At 41.3% G+C, this 22,374-nt stretch overlaps 1 protein-coding gene across 2 annotated transcripts in view; it reads left to right on the forward strand.

Annotated features, from left to right (window-relative positions):
• NOX4 (NADPH oxidase 4) overlaps positions 1–20,193 on the forward strand; it is a 119,427-nt gene extending 99,234 nt beyond the window's left edge. Inside the window, exons 14-19 of one of the 2 annotated variants that reach the window (XM_076328335.1) lie at positions 4,607–4,726; positions 8,195–8,303; positions 8,881–8,949; positions 11,019–11,119; positions 16,217–16,306; positions 18,422–20,193. In XM_076328335.1, coding sequence (XP_076184450.1) covers positions 4,607–4,726; positions 8,195–8,303; positions 8,881–8,949; positions 11,019–11,119; positions 16,217–16,306; positions 18,422–18,557 — 625 coding nt within the window. In that variant the 3' untranslated portion in view covers positions 18,558–20,193. Of the gene's footprint in view, positions 1–4,606; positions 4,727–8,194; positions 8,304–8,880; positions 8,950–11,018; positions 11,120–16,216; positions 16,958–18,421 lie in introns of those variants that run through there. The other variant, XM_076328336.1, reaches the window with a different exon arrangement.
• Positions 20,194–22,374: the final 2,181 nt, after the last annotated feature.

Consider the following 22,374-nt stretch of genomic DNA (forward strand, 5'->3'; position numbering starts at 1 on the left):
AAAGATACCTCCATCTGGGTCTTAGTAACAAACTGAATATGGCTCCAAGGATATAAAATCTCATACTGTTCGCTGAAATCCTTACTCTGTTGACATTGGTAAGAGTTTTGCCACAAACTTCAGTCAGACTAGGACTTCACTTTCTGTGCTCTATGCAGTACTTCATATCCAAGCATTTTGTTCAGCTTGCAAATGCTGATACTTCTTTAATTAAAATTTCCTACAAGCTCTTGAATTAACTCCCCTATCCATCTGTAATTCCACTAATATCCCTGATAATGTCTCACAGTAGCTCCCAAAGAGCCTGGGAAAAAAGCTACAGTATAATAATCAGCATTTACAGTTGGGTAGTCAGGTACAAGATAAGCATTAAACTTTTCTAAGGGCACCTACACCCTGCAGTAAAGCATGGCACTGAAGTCCAAGTCCGACAGAGATGTGGGCAGGTGTCTCCACACGTCACTGTGTAGTTCCTTATGGAAGATAATAATTTTGGTCTCAAAAGCAGTACGGCTGCCTGTGTCCCTGAGACAGTGTCCCTTGGTTTAGGGATAGCCCCATGTTAGTGCAGTTGCATTGCCCAGCGCTGGAACAAGCTGTCTTGGTGCTTGCTGGGATATTTCTGTACCGCTGTACTGTAGAATATGTGTGCTTTAAATAGAAAATATGTTCACCAGCTATCTGTAAGATGCTTTTTAATAATGTGCTCTGCTATTTTTTGTGATATATTCTGCTTTGAGGAGCTTCTTTTCTGTTTGTGAGCTAAGAAATTGTGCCAGAACAACTGAGAGCACTCCTAAGACTGGAAATGAATACATGTGAAAAGAACAACTCGTTATTTGAATAAGTTTGCCTGAAGGGGGAATTTCTAAACTTTCAGTAAAATTCCATTCCCTTCCTTCGTGTTAATTAAATTAAAGCTGGGAGGATAGGAGAGCGTAGCATGGTAGTGTGATATATTTGGGGTGCAACTCAAGAAACAAAAAGTCATCTTACCCCCCTTAGCTTGTCTGTCTTTTTATTGAACGCTGTGAGATTTCATTGGCAATAATGAACTGCTTTTATGCAAAACTTTTCAGTACTACCAAATGAAAGGAGGAACATGTTGACAGGAAGTGAAAGTTGCATAATCTCTGCAAAAGTCCATGACTGAATCGCTGCTCTGTTCATCACTGCGCTGTTTGATATGGCATCAGGAGGGGTTTTTTTCTTCCAATGACTTGGATAAAAGAAGGATCAATTCCTAACAGACCACCTCCATCAGGGCATCAGAGTCACATTTCTTTATAGTTATAAATTATCCCCATAGTAAAATGGGATTAAATAGTGCATGTTTATGACATCCAACAAAATCTTCCAGGGAGATCATGTTATCCGTGGAATCAGTCTTTTCAGGCAGTCTTGTGGAGTGGGTTAATGCAGTAGCAATATTTCTCCAGCTTTTCCCCCATTTCTCTTTCTCACCCTTGGAAGCGGTGACTTCTGGCTGTTCTGTGCTGGGCCACATGCAGACACAGTAGGAGGCTCTTGGCTCCTCTGACTGCATTTGCTGTCCAAACAACTGCTCCTTACTCCCTCAGAGGAAGACACAGTGGGCAGATAGAAATATTTTGCAGGCCAGATGGGGCTAATGGGCCACAAACTGGAGCAATCTGACCAAAATACATATTTAATTGAAGGTTGTTTCTTGAATTTCTGGCATGGAATTATGCACCGTGTTTGACTGATTTGTGGTGACCAGATCTAGTTTTGCATGTTTCAACTCCCGATCATGTCAGTGGTATTCAGTGGCACTCGGACTTCCCAGGAATTGCTTAGTCCCTTCTGAGATCAGACATATGTACATAATTCAGATAGTCCTCAAATAGGCTTAAGTGCAATTCTGCTAAGTGGCACCCTTAAAGTATATGACTATTGTCACATCCACGGTAGTAATTTCTGGAAAAATCTCCTTTGCTAGTTTGCTTTTGTTTTGTTTGCATGTGTTTTTCCCCTAAAATGTTGGCCTTAAGTCTGTATATCCAAATGAAAGTTAGTGCTGCTTGTGCAAAATGCAAGGAATTTCCCTCAGGCCTGTGCTTATGCCCTTCATACCTTTAGGAGTGATTCTCCAGATTTCACCAGCTAGACAGGATCTGATTAGGGTAACATATGTATAAGAGTTATGCCAGGAATGACAGTGGACTTCAGTTGCTGGTCTTCATTGTCCGGTAATTTTTTTTTTCTTTTTGCCCTACACTGTTATCCCAAAATTAGATCTCTGTTGAGATATACATCTGAGACCCATAACGTTTGTGGACTTCTTTCAAAATGTCCCCTGGACCAGATTCACTTCAGAGTAATGATCTGCTTCTCTACATTTTCACTGTTGCTTATTTAAATAAGAGATGCTCCTTTACCTCCTCAGTCAAATAATAGTGCAACATTTAGAAGATCTCTTGAAGCAGCTGCTGCTGCACTCTGCACCAGCAGTGGTATCATTTCATTAATGGAAAGTAAACCCTTGTTTAGCAAATGGGGTATAAAGTGTTATGTAACAGGAAACATTTAATCAGGAGATACTTAAAGTTCTGTTTATATTGTATGTGCATGTCCAGTTAAGTTTTTCTTGGCCCCGTTGTGCAAAAGAATTTATCTGTCCTAAGTAAGGAGTGAATTTGTTTTTCTAGTATTCTCATCACGCTGATACTAACATACCTGACATTAAAAAGCTTTGAGATTCTCCAACAGAACATTTGTAGAATACTGTAGTGACTTCAGAATACAAAGACAGAAATAAGAATAAGCATATTTGGGTTGCAGATTGATTAGTTATGAATATCAGTGAGGAATTTTGATTATTTAAAAATGTCTACTGCCAGCACTTCCAATGCTTTCTGATGATGGCTGTGGCTGGCCCAGTGTCTTCTCCCTTTCTCTCCAGGTAGGACACCAAAAGTCAAGAAAGGAATTTATAAGTCAGGGTATAGTTAAGGATCACCCTGTTTGCCTCCAGATCCATCAGAATGTAGGTACTTATCTGTGTTTAGATAAGAGACTGTAGAAGAAGGAGCCTAACATACGAGGCATCAAGATGTCAGCAATAGCAGAGGTCTGGGAGAAATTTCCTAGAAAGGACCATATTGGCCAAAGACACCCAGACAAGATGTTGTCTTGACTGCTAAGATGCCAAGGGTCAGACCACAAAACTAAAAGAAATGAGATCAGACTGAGTTCTTAAGTTATGGCTAAGATCCAGCCCTCAAAAGGAAAAGAATCAGATGAGGGTTGGAAGACTTTGTGTGGGAAAAGAGACATCTCCTCTGCCTTTAATTCTCTGGCTGATGGTATAAAGGAGAAGCTTGTGCCCTTTTATTAGACAAATAGTATGCCTAGCTTGGTTGCATAATACTACTACCAGTATGTCCGTGTGTATAAAAATACACATGTTGGAACTTTTGTGTGGACTCAGGCCAAAGGTTGATGTTAGTCAACCTAGCTGCAACCAAATACCTAGTCACTGAGCTGCTGAGTGCAGTGCTGGGCCCACCACACTTTCCTGTATTCACCAGTTACCTAAAGTGTGGCGATCCAGTGAGCCATTCATACACAGAATGGACCCTGACTAAACGTACCGTTCAAGTTCTCTTCATAATAGTTTCTAAAGGTGAATATATTACTGAAGTAAGGTATGCGGTTGGTATTCCATAAGTAGAATAAGAGGTATGTGAATCTTACTAGAGATATTACAGGCAATAAATTTTGAGATATCTATGGATGACCTTGGTCAGACTTTCAGCAGGGTAGGAAGGATTTGGACATCAAATTTTTTAAGATGCCTAAAAGCCCATTTTTAAATTATAGTCAACTGACTTCCCAGCAGTATCTGAAATATTAAAAATGGGTTGGAAATGGGACTCAGTCTCCTAAATGATCTTTAAAAACAGGTAGACAAAACTGTTGTAAGAATGAGAGGCATGAGTCAAAGAGGTAAACTCAGTGGTTTTCCCTTCTTTTCAGATATCCTGTATGATTGGGATAGATCACATTCCCAGGGGTCTGGATATGAAGTGGAGGAGCAGATAGATGTTAATTCATTCCTCTTGCTCACTGCAGGATGGATATGTGTCACCTCTTCTTTATTCCCTGGAGGCCCTTGAAAAGCATTATGAGAAGCCACAAAAAATATTTTGGTACCCCTTTGTCCATCTCAGCTGTTTCTTATGTTCAAGAGGTGAACCTCCTAGGCAGGGCTAGCCAAACACTCTTCCTGCTTATGACCCACCAAGTTGTTACTGTTTCTAGTGCAGCACTTTCTTTGCCCTCTGATAGCAGACACAGAGGGCAGTCATAATTTAGTCACCTCCACCTGTTTGATTAAAAAATGGCTTGTCTAATCATGGAATGTGCCAAGAGACTTCCTGTAACGGTTTTTCATACCACTTGTACGTTGGTTTCTCTCCACATAAAGCTTTCCAGGAAAAAGTTTTCATATTCTGCATCCCAAGACTAATAAAAAATTGAAACAAATTCTTCGTAGGATGTTAATTCCAGCCCTCTTTTCTTTTCCTCTCTTCTCTGATTTTAGCGTCTTTCTCTAAAAGTGTTCTTTTTGCTTTTTCTGCAGACTGTATGTGGATGGACCTTTTGGAAGTCCCTTTGAGGAATCCCTGAACTATGAGGTCAGCCTCTGCGTGGCTGGAGGTATTGGAGTTACACCATTTGCATCAGTACTCAACACACTGCTGTAAGTGAGCTTAAGCCTTTTAAAGCCATTTCCCCTCAGTTTGTCATAGTAGTGCATGTCAGAAAGACTTTCAGAGTATTTAAAAACTTCCATTAGCATAAAATAAGTGAATGATTCCTTGGAGAGTGGTAGAGGACTGGGATGTCCCCTGAAGAGCACAAATCATCTCATACAGGCTTTGTAACCCAAAGAGTTGTGGCAGAGTTGTGCCAGTAATGCACCTGAGCTGGGACAGTGTCACTAACCTTTATATCCTGCCACCAGCCTCGCCTGTGATTAATGTAGTCACAGCCCTTCAGCTAGACTTGTTCCCCTAGTCCCAGCTTAGATGAGGCTATGGACTATGATAGTGAGTTTTTGAGAGTCAGGAAGTCGTGACAGTCTTTCTGCTGGAAATGCAGGGCCAGCTTTCCTGGTCTGTTTGACTTCTGTAAATGTGTAAGCTTAAGGTTTTAAATGAAAGGGATCAACTTGGATTCAGATATCATTCGGATGTTTAACTCCATTTGAAAAGTTTAAATTTTAGGTATGCCTTTTTCTTTACTTTTTTTTCTTGTTTCTCTCTTTTTTTTTTTTTTATTTTAAGCCTTTGACATTCTATTCAGACCAAACCTTTCACCTCTTGTTTCTCTGTCACATTGGCAACATGGTTCCCACCAAATCTTATGCTGTGTGAAATAGGCTTGCTTTTATGATTGCTATTGATTTTTTTTTTTTTTTTTGCTAGATTATTGGCTAAGAGCTCCAGTCACAGGTTAAGCACCCCTGTTTCATAGGCACTGTATAAACAGCCAACCAAAGCAGCAAACCTTCCCTGAAGTGTTGAAAGGCTGGCTGGCTTTGGGAGGGTTTTACAATGCACAGCTCAAGCATTTGTTCCAAGATGAACATGCCAATAGCCAGCTCTAACTCCAAAGTGAAGTTAAAGCCTGGAATTTAGATGCTATGCATGTTCTTCTGTCCTTGATCTGTGCTGTACCTGACAGTGCTGAGCACTTCTGAAAATTATTAGCCCCGCCTGTCTCATAGTGCTGCAGTCCTCAAAGACCATCTGGGGCTCCCTCATTTTCTTTTCCTGAGAGTGTATTGATCATCCTTTCAAAAAGAGGGTATGTTTTTGCTGAAATCCTGGGACCCAGGTGGAGAAGATGACCATTTTCCTCATGATGGACTATCCTTGACAGTGCTTAGCAAAAATGTCACATATGATAATGATGGGCCAACAGCAGGTAATGAGATGTTTGCCTCTATCAGTGTGTTATTGGAGGCTGTAGGAACTTGCATAGACATTGCCATAGAAGGTTAGTGTCCAAAAGCTTTTGCAATGTTCATTTATCTGGATAAAGCCATAAATGGGCTTCCAAGCAGCCAATCCCATAACCTGCCTTTGTAGCCAATCTTCCCCTTGTGAACTGTAACATTATACAGGGGAATCATTCTGCAATTCTGGGAAGAAGTAACCGTCTAAGCCTGCTTTCCTTCTCAGTATTTAAACATCAACAAAGCACTGGTTTAGTGGATGATCTGCCTGTTGTCTTTGCCCTGGCTTAGAAGCAGAAATTGGCAGGTGTGAACATGCAAACTGCCTTATGATGCCAACGCTGCAGAGCAGCGGGGCCAGTCCTGTTGTGTCAAGGACATGCAGGTCTGGGGGAGATCAGAAGCCTGTTGATGTAGTCATTTGTTTCCTGCTCAGTTGTGTTCCTGTTGTATGTACACAATTTAATTCCTGCTCCTGCCCTTCCCTCCACTTAACTGTTGAACCCTATGCCCTATTTTTAAGAAAATATAACTTACATTAAGGAAAGCTAGTGACTTTCATGCAGAAGGGTCTGTAAATAATGGCTGTTATTATGGGCAGTGGTAACAGAGAAACACACAAGAAGTGTTATATACATGTGGGTTTGGTTGTAATGGGGGATTGCACCTTTATTGCATAATATATCTTGCTGGAGGTAGACCCAAGCATAGGTGTCTGAGGTGCTATTTTAAATCTATGCTTGACTTGTTTCATGAAGTCTTGCAGTCCAACCTCTTTGTTCAGCTGCAGTGTTTCATCACTGCGAGTGGTGTTTTGTTACTGAGCTACAGCAGTTCAATACAAAATGCCTTGCATTTTTCTCTTCTTTTATCCTTTTTTATGGTGAAAGGCACTTCGTTTCCTTGCTACTGCTTATAGTTATCTTGTCACATCTGACCAGATTGTGACCCTTCCTAAGCACTTGTCTAGTATAGGCAGTCAGAAAAAGATGGAGGAAATCCTGCTCTGCAGGTCAACAGTTTACAAATAAAAAAGCTGAAATCGGGACTTGAAAGACACTGTACTCTCCAGTCTTAAAGCACTTTTTTTCTCTCTGTGGGAAGTTTACACAAAAGGTGAGTTCTCAGCCCCTACATGCTGCTGAGAATGTCTCCATCCTTGCTCCTTGGGCTTACAGTGGAGGTTAGGGGTATGGGGAGGTAAGACAGTGATTGGAGTCATCACTTAGGTAGATCTATTAATGCAATACCCTTGATGGATATGCCAGCAACGCTAGAGTTTGAAATAATGCGCAATGGATATGGTGAGGTGTATCGTGAAACTTTTTGACTGGGGTTGGCTCCTGGGACTAGCGTTTGAAGTTGACAGCCTTCTCTATCTGAAATTATTTTAGGAGGAAAAGGAGGAAACAATTTGTACACTGGCTATTTCAGTGATCAGAACAACAGAAAACAGAATTGGCTAACTAAGAAGATACTTCCTGAATATTTGTTTTTTGTTTGAACTCGTTAATCATCAGGATTTTTTTCACTTCTGTTTTCTTTCCCAGTTCATTCCAGTCCTTCCTTTGTGCTATATTTGTGTTTTATTTACATTAGAAATCTGACATGAGAGTCCTGTTTTTCTAAATGCAATGCCAGAATCTGCCCGTGACTGCACTTTCCCCACCAGCATTTTCTGAGGACTGTAATATATCACACAGTTCCCAACACAGTGGAGCTCTGATTTGATTTGGTCTTTGTGATTTTGCTAGAGTATTAATTATAATCAACCAGTCTCTCTCGCATATAAAGGCCGAATTAAGTCCTGACATTATTGCATTTGTCAATATGTTCCTCTTATGGGTCGCTTTATAAACCTAATAAAGAATTGACATAATACACTTGAACTTAGAATGTCTACTTCGCTTTGAAATAAAAGTTTGATGATGATGCATGAATCCATATTTGCTGCCCAAATCATCTGTATAGCTGACAACTTCCTAATGTGGAAACAGTATCTGTGAAGGGTGCTAATTTAATGTTCTCAGGATCATCATAATAGTCTGCATTGGTCATTTCAGTGTCTGCTGTATCATAGGATGAAGAACAACTTAGCAGTTAGCTTCTAATGGAAATTCACATTTCCACTAATGAATAAAAAGCATCTTAATTAATGTTTCCTTTTTAAATGATAATTTTTAATTACCCAAACGTTTTATTTTCAAGTGACGGCTGGAAATGCTACAAGCTCAGAAGACTCTACTTCATTTGGGTGTGCCGGGACATTGAATCTTTCCGCTGGTTTGCAGATCTGCTCTGTATGTTGCATGACAAGGTAATGGGTATTGCTTGGAGGGATACTGACAAATTAATAAATGCAGTGTATGTCCACAACTGGCACGCTATAGAGAAAGGCAGCCTTGCTCAAAATAAGCAAGCTCCCGCAGTACTTCTGCTTGGGCTACCTGACCCAGGCTCCATTTATTCTTGGAGCTGCACAAAACAGTTTGAGTATCTGTCACCAGTATTTCATTGCACAGTGTTGCCATGTACCAGTAGTCTGGACACTTATCTGTGAAATTTATGAGATGGAAGAAGAACGTGCAGGTTGGGGAGTCTGAGTGGCCTTTAGACATTTGGCTAGTAGACAGATTGAGAAGGGAGCGGCATTTACAATTTCAGGTAGATTTTAAAGAGCAGTGTAGCTTCCTACAATAATATTTTGTACACAGCATGATATGCAACATTCGGGAGTGCATGAAGGCGTCCTATGCAAGTGTATCTTCTTCATTAAAAAGCTTACTTCACTGTTGCTGAAACCCAAGTCTTTCAGGATAGTGGGCACATGGGACTTTACGCTTACATAAAGAGAAGGGATATTTTTTCACTAGCTGTTTTTATCATCCTCCCAGCTTTGGCAGGAGAATAGACCAGACTATATAAACATCCAGCTGTACCTCAGTCAAACAGATGGAATACAGGTACGTGGCTAAATGCTGTTTGTAAATTGAACTAGACTTTGGGGTAGTAGACAATGCAAACTGTCAGTCAAAGGCAAAAGGGAATTGCTGCAGATGGTAAAAACAGGAAATGAGGCCATAAACTCAAGTGACTGATTCATTACTAGGGCAAGAGAGCAAGTCCATCCCTACAGCATTAAGAGAATCTAGTCTAGTAGCCTTAACTTGATTAGATGTGGGCAGAAGTCCATATCTTCCTTTTCTAGGAAAGGTCCTTCCAGGCCAGGCCACGGACCAGACAGTTGGCTGTGTTTATGGGAAATCTGCATCATTTCTGGGCTAAGAATCAAAACAGAATAGTTCTAGGAGCTTGCAAGCTCAAATCCTCTTTTCAAATAAATATTTTGAGAGAAACTAGCTATTTTTAGAAGCTTTGGATTTCTTCACCTCAAATATAGGCAAAAGTTACAAAAGTCTTGATGTATAAGACGGGAAATTACACTGATCTGTCAATTGTCATGTATTACCAACCCCAAAGCTGGGCTAACTCCTCAGATCTTGGCATCTCCCATAGCTATTTACGCTTATGATCTTCATATTACATTATTTAGCACATGAGCCTAGGCCTGATTCTTTACCCTGCTGCATCTGGAAGCTTTCCATTGACTGCAGCGGGCCCAGAACCAAGCCTAACAATTACTACAAAGCATGAAATGCAGCAATAAACTGTGCTCAAAGGATTTTGATCTGCCTGGTATCAGGTGGAGACAGCATAACATTCACAGCTCTGGTAGGAACACTATCCGATAGTCTAAATGATGTGATAGCTATAGTAGTTACGAACAGTACTCCACAGATTTAATGCCTGGATGACGTATGTCAATTGGAATGGGGTGCTTGAAAATACCTAATTGATGAACCTGGTATGCAATTGTTAAGTTAAAATTAAAACCCGAAGCAGGACTGCATTGCAATGACACAGCAAGATTGTAATGATAGACAATTCAAAGCAAGTTTTCTAATAATGTGTATCAAGCAGCTACTGAATTTATTTAAGTCAACTTTTTTAAGTCTTTCTTTAAAGTCACTTTTCTTTTGTGACTGTTGAACAAAAGTGGCATGAAAGATAATGCTGCTCATGATTTCTCAAGGGTGAGTTAAACTCAACTCTCCATTGCCATACAGCTTCTGTGTTCACTGATGTTAGTCCAAAGTGCTGACTGCTACCAAAATTAGGGCAGTTTTGCTTCATGCTCCCTTTGCTCAGACGTAGCATGCCTGTGTGACAACAGGGAGCCAAGCCCATCCTTCAGCAAATGCCTCTTGAATATAAAAAGCCAACAGACGATGAGTTAGCCAAGGCTCTGTGTTTGCACTGGTATGAGCAATGTTTCAGGTCCTTCAGCAGTGGAGTGAATCTGGTAGCCTAAGATAAGATGTAACTTCCCTCTGCCTTTCTATCGCATTAGGACAGAAAACCAAAGAAAGGGAACGCCCTCCAATGGAAGGGCATTTGACCTTATCAAAATGCTGGTGAGTTAGCACTGCTGGAATGGGTTGGGGTCCATCTGGGGAGCAGTTTTGGCTGCTTTCTGCTTTTACGGCAGCTCAAAACAGCTGGCAAACTACTCTCATGGAGAAATGTAAGATTTCCCTTGTTACTTTTTCAGACCTAGTCATCTTAATAGTTACTTGTACAAAGTTTAAAAAAAGACTTCAGACAGAAATATGATTTTTGCATCAGCAGTGTTTCTTCCAGCTTAGCATTAAAAGCCAATGAGGGAATGAATAATAGGAACGTGGTTATTGTTTTATGGCTTAAATAAATTGGTTCAAAAGTAATGGGGAGATTAATGAGCAGCTGCATGAGAAACAATGTATAACGAACACCAAGGAGAGCCATTGAAAAGGCAGTGAGCAGGGGTATTGGTGCATGAAATGGCTGCAGTTTTAATCACAACTGTCTGATACTTGTGCTCAGGTTTTACACCTCAGCAATATGGTAAGTCAGCCAATGTCAGAAATGGGAGCCCTGGGTGATATGAGGCAATCTGCAAATCAGGCAGAATGGAATTTTTTGTTTCTTGCAGAAAATAATTGGTGAAAAATATCAAGCTTTAAACTCAAGGCTTTTGATTGGACGACCCCGGTGGAAACTCCTTTTTGATGAAATAGCGAAATGTAACAGGCGGTAAGTACCATTCTGCTTGAAGGATGCCACAATTTAAAGGGTGGGGATGTTATCTGTTTCCAGCTATGTTTGTATGAAAATATTTTTGGGGTTTATCTTAGAGTGTAATGTTTAAGCTACTGATGTTGAAATTAGCTAACATTTTGCTGTGAGAGATAGCCTGTACAAATGGAAACAATTTTTTTTTTTACACTCAGAACAGTTCATCTTTTCATGCAGCTAGGATGTTCAGTGGCCCAGAAAATAAAAGGAATAGATTTCCATCTCACTGCACAGAGATTGCATATGTTTTTGTCTGTGGCAGTATCTTGCTTGCAACATATGCTGGTTTTATATATAAAGTTGCATTTTTTAAAATTGTTGACTTCTTCTATAATTTTCATGATCTATAGTGCTGGTTTACAAACAGAATGCACAAGGAAGAATCTGACTGTCCTGTATTGTTTTTATTCGGAGTATACATTGTCTTTGGAGATTCCTGGCACTTCTTTATTCTTTGTTAAGACCTGGCAATGCCTTTTTACTGTGCTAGGCAAACATATTATGGTCTGAAACAAGACAGTTGTAAACCAGAGAAGACATGCAATTAGACTACGGAATGTCTTTGTCCAGATCCAGCTTTGTTGATTAAGTATTTTACACCCCACTGGCAGTTTTCTGCCTCAAAAGCTGATCTGGTAGAAGGGATTGTGTGAGCCTTCCTTAATTTAATTCTGGTGTAGTCAGTGGGGTGGGAGCAAAAAACCCTCAGCAGCTGTTGAGAGTAATCTGGGTGTACCAGGTTGAGAGGTGCTCTCACGATCCCGTTCACCTGCAGAACTTTCCCTCAAGAACATTTTGTCCTCTCTTGCACTTGCAAAGTGAACATCTGCCCATGGCTTATTGACTCTCCTCTTCTGAGGCTGGATATGACTAGGGGACACTGAGCCTTGGCTCTTGAGAAGTATTGAGTGCCAATATGTATCACAGTTGGCAGCGTAAGCTGCTGACAACATGTGTCTTGGATTCAGGTCCTAGAGGATGTTGTGGACAGGGTCCCTTGCCAGGATGTCCCAAAGGCTGCTACAGAGGGACATCCCTAGTAGGATTCTCACACCGTGTAAACAAGTATCACTTAGAGAAGGGTTTTGTAGTAAAGAACCATGGGAAAGAAAGGGAAATAGAGAAGTCAGAGAAGCAAGTTGACTCTCTAGCTCAAACTCCTGTGCATAGAGGAGTGTTGACCTTTTATGATCCATTCTAATGTCTTTTTTGTTTAACTGTGTGAATGCAGTTTTAAAAGATGAAAATGATGAGGTTTCTGCCACTTCCTTGCAAGGCTGTAAGTGCACATAATATAGATGAAGCTATTAGTGGTAGTTATACTTGCTTTTTCTTTTGTGCTTTCCATCATATTACTCCTAATTAGACTTCAAGTACCATTTCCTCTGCATTTCCACATCAGGTCTTTAAATTGTGCCATCATTTCCAAGCAAGGTGTCTTTTAGTACCTAAATAATGTTCTGTTTCTTTTGATTATCCTGCAGTTGCTAAGATGTAGGCTTCCTCACCCTTTATCACCCCTTTATCAGGGTTTATAGATAGAGGTCTGTATCTATAGATACAGTTGCGTGTAACATGATAGACAGTAGTGCAACCTATAACTCAGCTATCCCACATAAACTTACCTGTTGTAGGTAAATATTCTCCCTGTTTCCCTGGACAAGACGGGAACTTCTATTTTTCTGTATAGTCCCAATCTTCCCATTTCCTGGTCTCCTTCTGACTTTATTTCCATTCTTATTTCTCAGTAACTTTCCATCTAAACGTCCCTGCGCAATATGGAGACACAAAAAACCCCCCACAAACAAGGCAACCAAGTTGTTTCCAACATCTGGTGCCAGTGTTCAGGCTTTCACGTGTATTTGCAGTCATCCCCTTGGGCTTGTTTATGGGCAGCCAAGATATTTTCCACTTTTTATCTTGTGTTTTTAGTAAAAGCTGCACATAAATAAACATGCAGCTGACAAACCTCTCATCGGTTTAGCCATCTGATCGGTTTGCGGTTTGTGAATTGTTGCTGTTGTTGCTGTTTGGTTCCCAGATAAGCAAAGTGCATTTGTAAGTGTCTGAGCTTTGCCAGACCTTCAGAGCATGACATGGGACAACCCAGCATCAAGTTCCCGATTCTTTCTTCTGGACTCAGAGGAGCAGACGCGTGCCACCTGCTGTTGATATTTTATATGACACCCGCAGTCCCAAGGATGTCCATTGGGACAGTTTATATAATAAATTACTGGTCTTGTTTTTCGTGCTCCCTTTTTGGGGATGGAGCAGCAGCCTTGCCTGCTGTCTGTCTGTTCAGTTGTCTCCTGGATGAAAAGCTTATACCATGCCTTGGCTGCCACGCTTTCGCAATTTTGTTTAGTTCAAATGGACGCGTGCTTTTTTCCAGATGGAGACTGACCTAGAAAAAGACATGAATATCTGTAGGAGAAGAAGGTGTGGAGCACCATGATACATTTCTTGTGCACTGTAAAGGGGAAATCTCTCTCTAGGAATGAATATGGGATTTAAAACTGGAGTATTTAAAGTCCTGACTCTGTCCTCCCTGGGTAGCAAAGTATTTCACCCCTCCCTCACCTTCCGCTGTTCATAAAATGGATGTAAGGACATATGCTGACCTACTCATCCCATAGGAGCCCTGAGGAGTTATTTGCTTAGTGCTCTGAATGAGTAAAATCCTATCAATGTTTGTACTTATTACAAAGAATGGCCTATAGCACAGTTTCCTTAATTATAAACGTTAGTGGTATTTAAAAGATTTTCAGACATTATGCCTCAGCGATACCTAGCTGCCTGTTTTCATCTGAGCAATAAGATGAGCCAATGACCCAAACAAGTGATATGCAGTTAAAGCCCATCAGCTCAGGGTAGTAGCGTGCTGCTCAGGGTAGTAGCTAGTAGCAGTAGTAGCAGTTGTGTCACAGCAACCAGGCAGGAGCCAAATGAGGTAGGGAGGAAGGTATCTGCAAGTAGGGAAGTGGGGGGCGTAGGTGGCGGAGGACGTGGGGCGTGAACTGTGGGAGGTAAGTGGTACATGGAAGGATATCCAGAATAGATGCTGATGGTGGGTATCCCAGGAAGGAAGTTTGAGAGCCGCTGGCTCACCGCACGGGGCAGTGGCTCAGCTGGGTTTTAGGTGACCTTCTTAGTCAGCCACGGGTCTCTTGTGTGACCTTAGGCAAATCGTTTAACCTTTCTGTGATTCTGTTTACTAGCCAAAAATTCTGTGTGCCTTGGAAGGATGTTGCTGGGATGGGAATACATTAGCAGTATGTGCTGCTTAGACATGTCTGCACTTTGGGGGCTATATATATGTAATGAAAGGGAGAGACAGATGAACTCATTGGGGTTTATTTATCAGTTGTCTGTACTAATTAGACTAATGAAAACAACAACATTAATTCTCTCAATTAAATACACAGTAGAAAACAGATTCTTGCTGGCAGCTCATGCACCCTTTTTCTCCACTGTGCACAGATTAGAGGGTGTTCAGGTTCTGCAAGTGCTGAGGAATCTTATTTGAGAGCAACGAGCAATAGTGTTCTCATTATTTCTGCAAATCCAGCCACCAACACAACATCCCTTGCCGTTAAAAGGAGTACTGCCAGGACAGGAAAGTTTAATAGATATACATAAGGGTGAGAAAAGTACAAGTTATGATTATTTGCCATAGATTGATATGAGAGATGATGTAATTGAAGGCAGTTAAAGTCAGTGTTGTAAGGTGCCTTCACAAGGACACCATTGCAGTTACCTGCATAACTTTGTGATGCTTTTTGATGTTTGAGCCCTCAGTTGTACCACGCCAGTGTTGCTGTGCCCTGGTACAGCGTGGACTGCCACGCTATTTGAGCTGCTGCATCAGGCAGCGTACACCTGACAGTATGCATCGAAGATTTCTTCTTGTATATGTTAGTTCCCTTCTCTCACCAAGCACATACAGAGGCAACTTTAAACTGTGCATTTGATTATCCTGCATGTGCTAAGATATTTTGTATTAAATAGTTACTAGATAAAACACTGAAACAGTCCTGGAGGCAGGGACCAGAACTCAAGTCTCCAGCCTCTTGGTGAGTGCTGTAGATCACAATAGTTAGAGCCGTGTTCCCTCCTCTGGGCTCTCTCTCCATCCCAGTAAATCTTTAAGATCTTTCTCTGTAGTGGCACAATTTCAGCAGGAAGATGAAGAAATTTTTTTTTTCATGATATAGAAGAGACGGCACCGCATCCTCTTTCCCTGCTCCTTCCTTTCGCTTCTCATCTTTCAAAAAAGGGAGATGACGAATATCACGACTGCCTCAGTCCTGCTGTTGTGGATGTGCCTGTTCTGATGCTGGCTACTGTTCTGAGCCCTTAGATGCTGTATGACTGTGAGTCTGACTTACAGCCTGTGTTTAAGATGACCAGAGAGCAAAGAGCTGTTGTCGGTGGAGTGGTGTGAAAAAGTCAGGTTAACTAATGAACCCGGGCTGATAGCTGTGGATGATGAACAAGGATCGTATTCTGTGTTTGGCTTTTCATAAGACTTTCTGATACAGCTGTTGAAGGAAAGATTGCATGCTAATGTGAAACTAAAGCGGTAAAATTATTCTGCTGCTGCCAGAAATAATCATGGGTTAGTAGTGCTCTGTTTTCATTAGTGTAACAAATCACCGTTAGTGACTAGATCTCCTGCTGGTGTAAATCAGGAGTTACACTAATGAAGTCATTACAGTGAGACACATTTTTAACAAAAAAAGTGATTAATCATGGAAAAATTAGAGTGGGAAGTAGTAATTTTTCATCACTTGGTGTCTTGAGACTAAGAAGAGGCACTTCTTTCTAAGAGTTGTCTTAGTCAAATAAGTAATAGGGCTTGCTGTGGGGATACTTGGGAGAGATCTGGTGGCTTCAGTAATACTAACTACATGATCTAGTGAGCCGTTCTCACCTTAAAATCTATGCATAGTTGGCTTATGTATAATACAGTGAGGCCAGAAGCCCATTCTGTCTGTCATTAGAAGTTACTATTAATTTGGAATGTCATAACCTTTTTTCTTTTTTTTTTAACAGGAAGACCATTGGAGTTTTCTGTTGTGGACCAAACAAAATCTCTAAGATACTTCATAAACTGAGCAACAGCAGCAACTCTTATGGGACAAGGTTTGAGTATAATAAAGAATCCTTCAGCTGAAAGTCTGTTGGACTAGCAAGACTCTCTAGAAGATAAAAGTGCAATTTTTTGTTTGTACAACTTAAAAGTTCGGCTGTGGTTTAAACAGACAGAAATGTACCAAAGAATAACACAGATTTTCTTATTTATGATTATTTAAGACTCTGGAAAACGATGGGTAGAGCAGTATACCAACAAATAATAAGTGCTTATGCTCAAAGCCAAATGCGCTCGCACAATATTTGTGGCAGCGGTGATTCTTTGGAGTTGTTTCTGTTAATTAAAAAGTACAGAAGCTGGGGAGAGGCACAGTTTCTTTAAAAGCTGATGGAAGAAGAATCTGTGGAACGTTTGAACTTCTTCCACTTCAGTCCTCTGAAGCTGGATCAGTAAATCAAACCCCAGGATAATCCAAATGACAAAACATAGCGTATTACAAAGACCTATTGCTTTTGTTGGTATACAAATCTCATGGCTTTGGGGTGGAAATACTCCATATTAAAGATTTTATACATTGCAGAATTGGGATTCTGTTTTTAAAATATAGAGTGTTACTCTCGATAGTCTACTTCTGTAATGGATGTGAATATTCCCACCCTGAATGGAAGAGAGGGTGGAATATGGGGAAAGATGTAAGTTAACTTATGGAAAAGTGAGCACAACTGTGTAGCACCTGTGGGCAGACTCCACCGTGATGTAAATCACAGCCTTTCAGCAAGCCAACAGCTGTACGTGGAGAACTCTCTATCTTGCATCGATTCAGCATTCAGTGAGTTTGCAAAATAAGTGTGATTTATGCAGCCAGAAAGATGGAGAGAGAAAAGTGATTAACAGGAGCGGACAGGATACGGTATTTTATTATACCACATGCTCAACGTGGAAGTTGCACTCATTCTGCACTCACGTTCCTTGAATGTCAAGTACTGCAAGCATTCAGATGCTCTCACTGATTATTTTACAATGCAGCAGGTTGAAATCCAATTTTAGAGGTGCCAGAGTATGTTTGGTTGACTGTGATCCTTTGGGTACCTTCCCTGGAGTCACACTTGTTTGCACGGATGTCACTGAAAGCAGGATCAGGCCAGATCTACAGCAGAGTAAGAACAAAGCCTTTATTACTGTGGCTTTTTGCATCATGCGTGCAGATAGAAATTTTGCGGGAGCTGCAGTATGGTTTCAGTATGTTCCAAAGGGGAGGATCTGAAACATCCAAATTTAATCTCCCCTTCCCTTCTCCTCCCCACAGCTGTTTTCCACTCTGCTCATAGTTGCCATGGAAGGGCTAGAGGTTGAAAGAGGGACTTGAAAACTTTTTGGTTCTGAGGAGTAACGTTTTTTTCCTCCATCCAATAGCCGATCCAACTTCCTTTATTTCTTCTTTACCCCCTTTATCTTATTTTGCTGAGAAGAAGACATTTAAGCAGGAGTCAGGCACTAAGGTGGCATAAATAGGCATCATTCTAGTGCATCTTAATAGAGCAGCATCACTTTATACTTGCTGAAAACCTGCCCCTTAATCTGCAGCAGAAGCTTGGGAGCAATACCCTGTAGTGTTTGCAGCCAAAGATGGCTCAGCATCTCTCGTGCCCGTGGTTCACCTGTATTTAGCACAGTGCATTTGATTCGCTTTACAGCTTTCCAATGAATACCTTTTTTATTTTAGTAGGAAAGACACTAATTTTCAGCTCGCAACACAGACTCTGTAGAGGGGTCTACAAGTATCAGTATCAGTGTTCAGAGGGAAGCATTTTTCTAGGAAGTGGTGTATAGGCATGCTGTATGTGTAACTAGTGAAAATGAGTTTGGTCTTTGCCTTGGCAGCTTCTGCTCAGGAGTTGCCCTCAGTGGAGCAGCAGGGTGGAGGTGCAGCAGTGAAGCTATATGGGGACGTGTTCCTCAGTGTCTGGACTTTGTACTGAAGTTTTTACCTCTGGCTCTGCCCAATTTGAAATTCAGGGGGGAAGGAAAGAGCCAGAGATGGACGTATTCCTACTGATGAGACTTCTCAAAGTAGCCTAGAGGAGAGAGAAGCCAAAATAGAAATGCAGTGTGAGATGAGAGCCTACATTGCAGCTACTGATTTTAATTTTTTTTTTTTTTTTGAGGCTGGAAGGATCATTATTTTCCCATTGGATCTCATTCATCCATCACTGTAAAACTGGAGGTATGCAGAAAAGGATTAGATCCTTTTTAATCATTAATATTTCTTTCTTTCTAATACTGCCTGCATGGGTTTTATAATAAACATAACACTGATGGCAAAATGCATAGATACCGGGTATTGCCGATACTGCAGGCTTTTTTGTTTGCTGGCTGTTAGCTTAAAGCATGATTGAAATCATGACTGCATCTGTTAACCACAACCAGACAGTGATCTTTTTCCTCTTGTTTTAGGATCTAGTATCTAATGGTTTTTAAATACGGTTTAGAGTCATCTAATCACGATGTTGTTTGTGTTTTCACATCTCGTCTCTGATAGATATTGGTTCCATTACCGTATAATGAGCAGCTAGTTTTGTAGTTAGCTCTGTGCTAAAACAGATTATATTTTCTGGCTCAGCTCCTATATAGGTAGTGCTTTATAATTAAAATAATAATACTAGTACTGTGCTCTTGTTCTGCATTGTAGCAGGAGCTGACGCTGCGTGTAGGCATGTTAAATGCCTGTTGTTATATTAGGCGGTGCTGTCAGAGCAAGATGCAAGCAGAGTCAGGATCTCCTCTTTCTGCCTTTGTCCTGTAGCAAACTCAGCTGACCCACGTGTAAAACAGGCTTGGGACTGTCTACCTTTCTGGAGTGTTGTGAGGCTTAATTAATGTTTCAGGATCACTTCAATGACCTGCAGTGAAAAGGTCTGTCTGATTGCTATGCAATTGTATTTGTGTTTTATTTTGTGCAAAGCTTCGTCTGACCAAAACTCTCTGTTGCTTGTATGAGTAATTGCTAGACCAGCTGAGGGTGAGTTTGGGGAAAGGCTAAAAGCCTCAGTTGCTTTATTCCTATTCCTCGAGCTATGCTTTTTAGAGGGGCAAAAAGTTTAAGGGTTGGTGACTGTGACTTGGCTTCAGGAGTAGCAGATGTTATGACAAACATAGTCTTTCTACAGGCTGCATTGTCCTTGCTGCTTCTGAGTGTGTCTCCAGCTTGCAAAACTGAGCTGAGCCCTCTTTTAAACTCCATAGCTTTTTTATCTGTAAAGCAAGTGTACATGAAAATATAACTCTGTGGCAGGCAAGTAAGTGAAGGCTGACAGCACTTAATTCCACATTTACAGATCAACCGGATTTACGTAATTGAGTGTCTCTATGCTTTAAACTGAGTCCTGTAAGTGGGTCTGTCGTAAGCATCCAGCTGGCAGGGGAAGGATCCCACCATGTATTCTGCCACTTTCGCTCAGTCTGTCACAAAACTGCAGACCCCTCAGTGTTTGCTCGGTGGGATCTTGGTGTTTTATTCATCATAAACGTTTCAGGACTTTTCTTTAAAACAGAAGTGTTTTCATGCCGTGATGGAAACCAAGCCCTTTCTCTGCAATGGGAATCCAGCCCTTGGACAGCAGTGTGAGACTCAGGGCTTTACACAGCTAACAGCTGTATTAATCAGATTTACCCGAGAAATCCTATTCCCATAGCACTGAGATTACTTGTGTGAGTAAATGTTCATTGCCGTAGCAAAGGACTGCAGAGGTGAGCCCTGATGGAGCTTGGGAAGGCCTGATGAGGAGCGACCTTCACCTCTGAAGTCTGCAGGACATCCCTCCATGATGATTATTCCAGTCCTGAGTTTGGAACAACATTTCCCTATTTCAGCATATGGTACTAATAGCACGTGAATTCTTCCTTGGTCTTTTATCTGCTCTTCTAAGAGACAGGACTGAAAGGAGTATGAGAGATCACTATATACAACCTTGAACCTGGGCTGGGGAGAGGGCACCAGTGCGTACCACAGACACCTAGCTGGTGACTGCACTGCTTAGGGTAGAAAGTTTCAACCAAATCCATTTTTGTGCAAGATGCCAATTGTTTTGCTACAACAAACTGGAGAACAGTTGCTGTAAAGGGAAATGAGATAAACCCTCTCTCTGTTTGAAGACTCCTGCCCACACAAGCCTGATGTGAAGATGTGTATTAAAGCACTGCGCACATTCAGCTTCCACTAGCACTGTGGCGCACACACACTGCATCCTGATCATGGGCTTACTTCCTCAGCACTGAATCCTCATTGTTGTCCATGGTTGCAGATCTTCACCTATCTTGTTAGCAGATGTGCCTTACAGGTGAGAGAAATACTACATATGCCTGCATCCACGCACAGAGTCTGATATAAGCACGGAGCAACCTGTGAGCATGCCTTGCAGCCAGTGCAAGCAAGCGCAGAGTCATCCCTTTGCTTCTAATTCTTCTAGCACATAGGTGAGAAAGCTATTTGGAGCTGGCTGAGAAGGGGCAGATAATACGAGTGGCAGACCAGCCGTGCTGGCAACAGTAATTCAGCTATAACAGCCTAACTGAGCAGAGAAGTAATGGTTTGGTAAGAAATTTGCTTTTAGAACAGCTGCCTAAGAGAAAATCCTCTACTCAACAGTAATGCACCAGCTTATAGTTTCAAACTACAAGATGTTGCTTAGAGAAGCAGGCAGTAGGCTAACTAGTCATTGCTTATAGCAGTTCAAGCCCCATAAGTCAGAGAAGAGACATTGTTATTAAAATGCAATGTTTACTTGTTTAAAAAATAAAAGGGCTTCTAGGGAGATTAATTTTCACTTCAGCCTGGCAATCATTTCATAAACATGCCAGTGTGATTTAAGACAAGCTGGATCTGTTCTTCTCTGGATTAGGTATCTGATTTGTCTACAGATTTCCCAACCCTCACAAATAAAACCAGCTTTTATTGTTTTAACAAAGAGGATTTAATAGCAAGGTTTAATCAAAATGCCAGTGGTGCCCATGCTGAACTGAGCTTTTCTGCAATGAATGTACATGTTTCAGGGATATATACAATACAGCTGATGACTCAACTCTGAATGGTGATTTGGGGTTTACATCGTCTCTGCTGCTGGTGTATTTCATTAAGGTCACTGTAGTGATGCACTGGTGAAACGCATGGAGCTGAAATGAGACTCTTCATTCCCATAAAGAGCCTGATATTTTAGTGCCTGTACTAAGCATAGTAAATCCCAGAAACTCTGGAATTTCCTTTGTAGGTACAGTAGATTAATTAGCCAGCATCTTTTCGGGTTGAACCGAGTCCTCTGCTGGACTGACACGTATAATGAATGCTCTTACACAAAGGTTTTGAGCAACAAATGCTGCTCCTTAAAGGGCTGGATGAGTATTTGTGAAGGTTTAGTATCCTGCTAGTTGTATCGCCCATGTTGTAAGAGGAATGGGATCTGTTTTGGTACCGTGGAATGCTGTGCACATCTTCTTTGGAGATACTGCTGTATCTCCAAACTTGCAGTGGATGCTCAAGGTTTGCTGTGCCTGAAGTGTTACATTCTCTAGAAGGATCATATTTGTAAAAGACAGCTGCTGGAGCTGTACTAACAGCAGTGGATCTGTCCCATTATTACAGGGGCATGGAGAGAAAGCTGGAGAAAGCCACCCATCCCAATTGTAGATTGCCTCTTAACAGAGCCCCTGGATTTCTGAGGATGTCAGACCTTGCAAAAAATATTTACATGTTGTCTGCTTCTTCCTGGCATAGTCTGTCCATCGCACAGCCCAAAATCTGCACCTTCTTCCTAACGATCTGTACTGTTGCACCAGGAGGGGGAAGCCAAGAGTAGCTCCTGAAGCTTCAGGTAAACTGCTGTCAACTGAGGAGCAAAGCAAGGAGGGCAGGAGAGGGTGATGAATGCCAGCAATGAACAGGATGAAATATTTTGAACCTATGAGCAAAGGGGAAGGAGGGAGACATTCTTCTTGGCTTCTCAACTTTAGAAATTAAAAACAAGCCCCATTGTCTAGATGTGGGTACAAAGTCTCCCTGGGGTTAGAGAACTACTATATGCAAAGGCATTGCCTTTCTATGCACAGCTCGGTGCTAAAGCACAGA

Source organism: Aptenodytes patagonicus, chromosome 1 (genome assembly GCF_965638725.1).
Source record: "Aptenodytes patagonicus chromosome 1, bAptPat1.pri.cur, whole genome shotgun sequence".
NCBI lineage: Eukaryota > Metazoa > Chordata > Aves > Sphenisciformes > Spheniscidae > Aptenodytes > Aptenodytes patagonicus.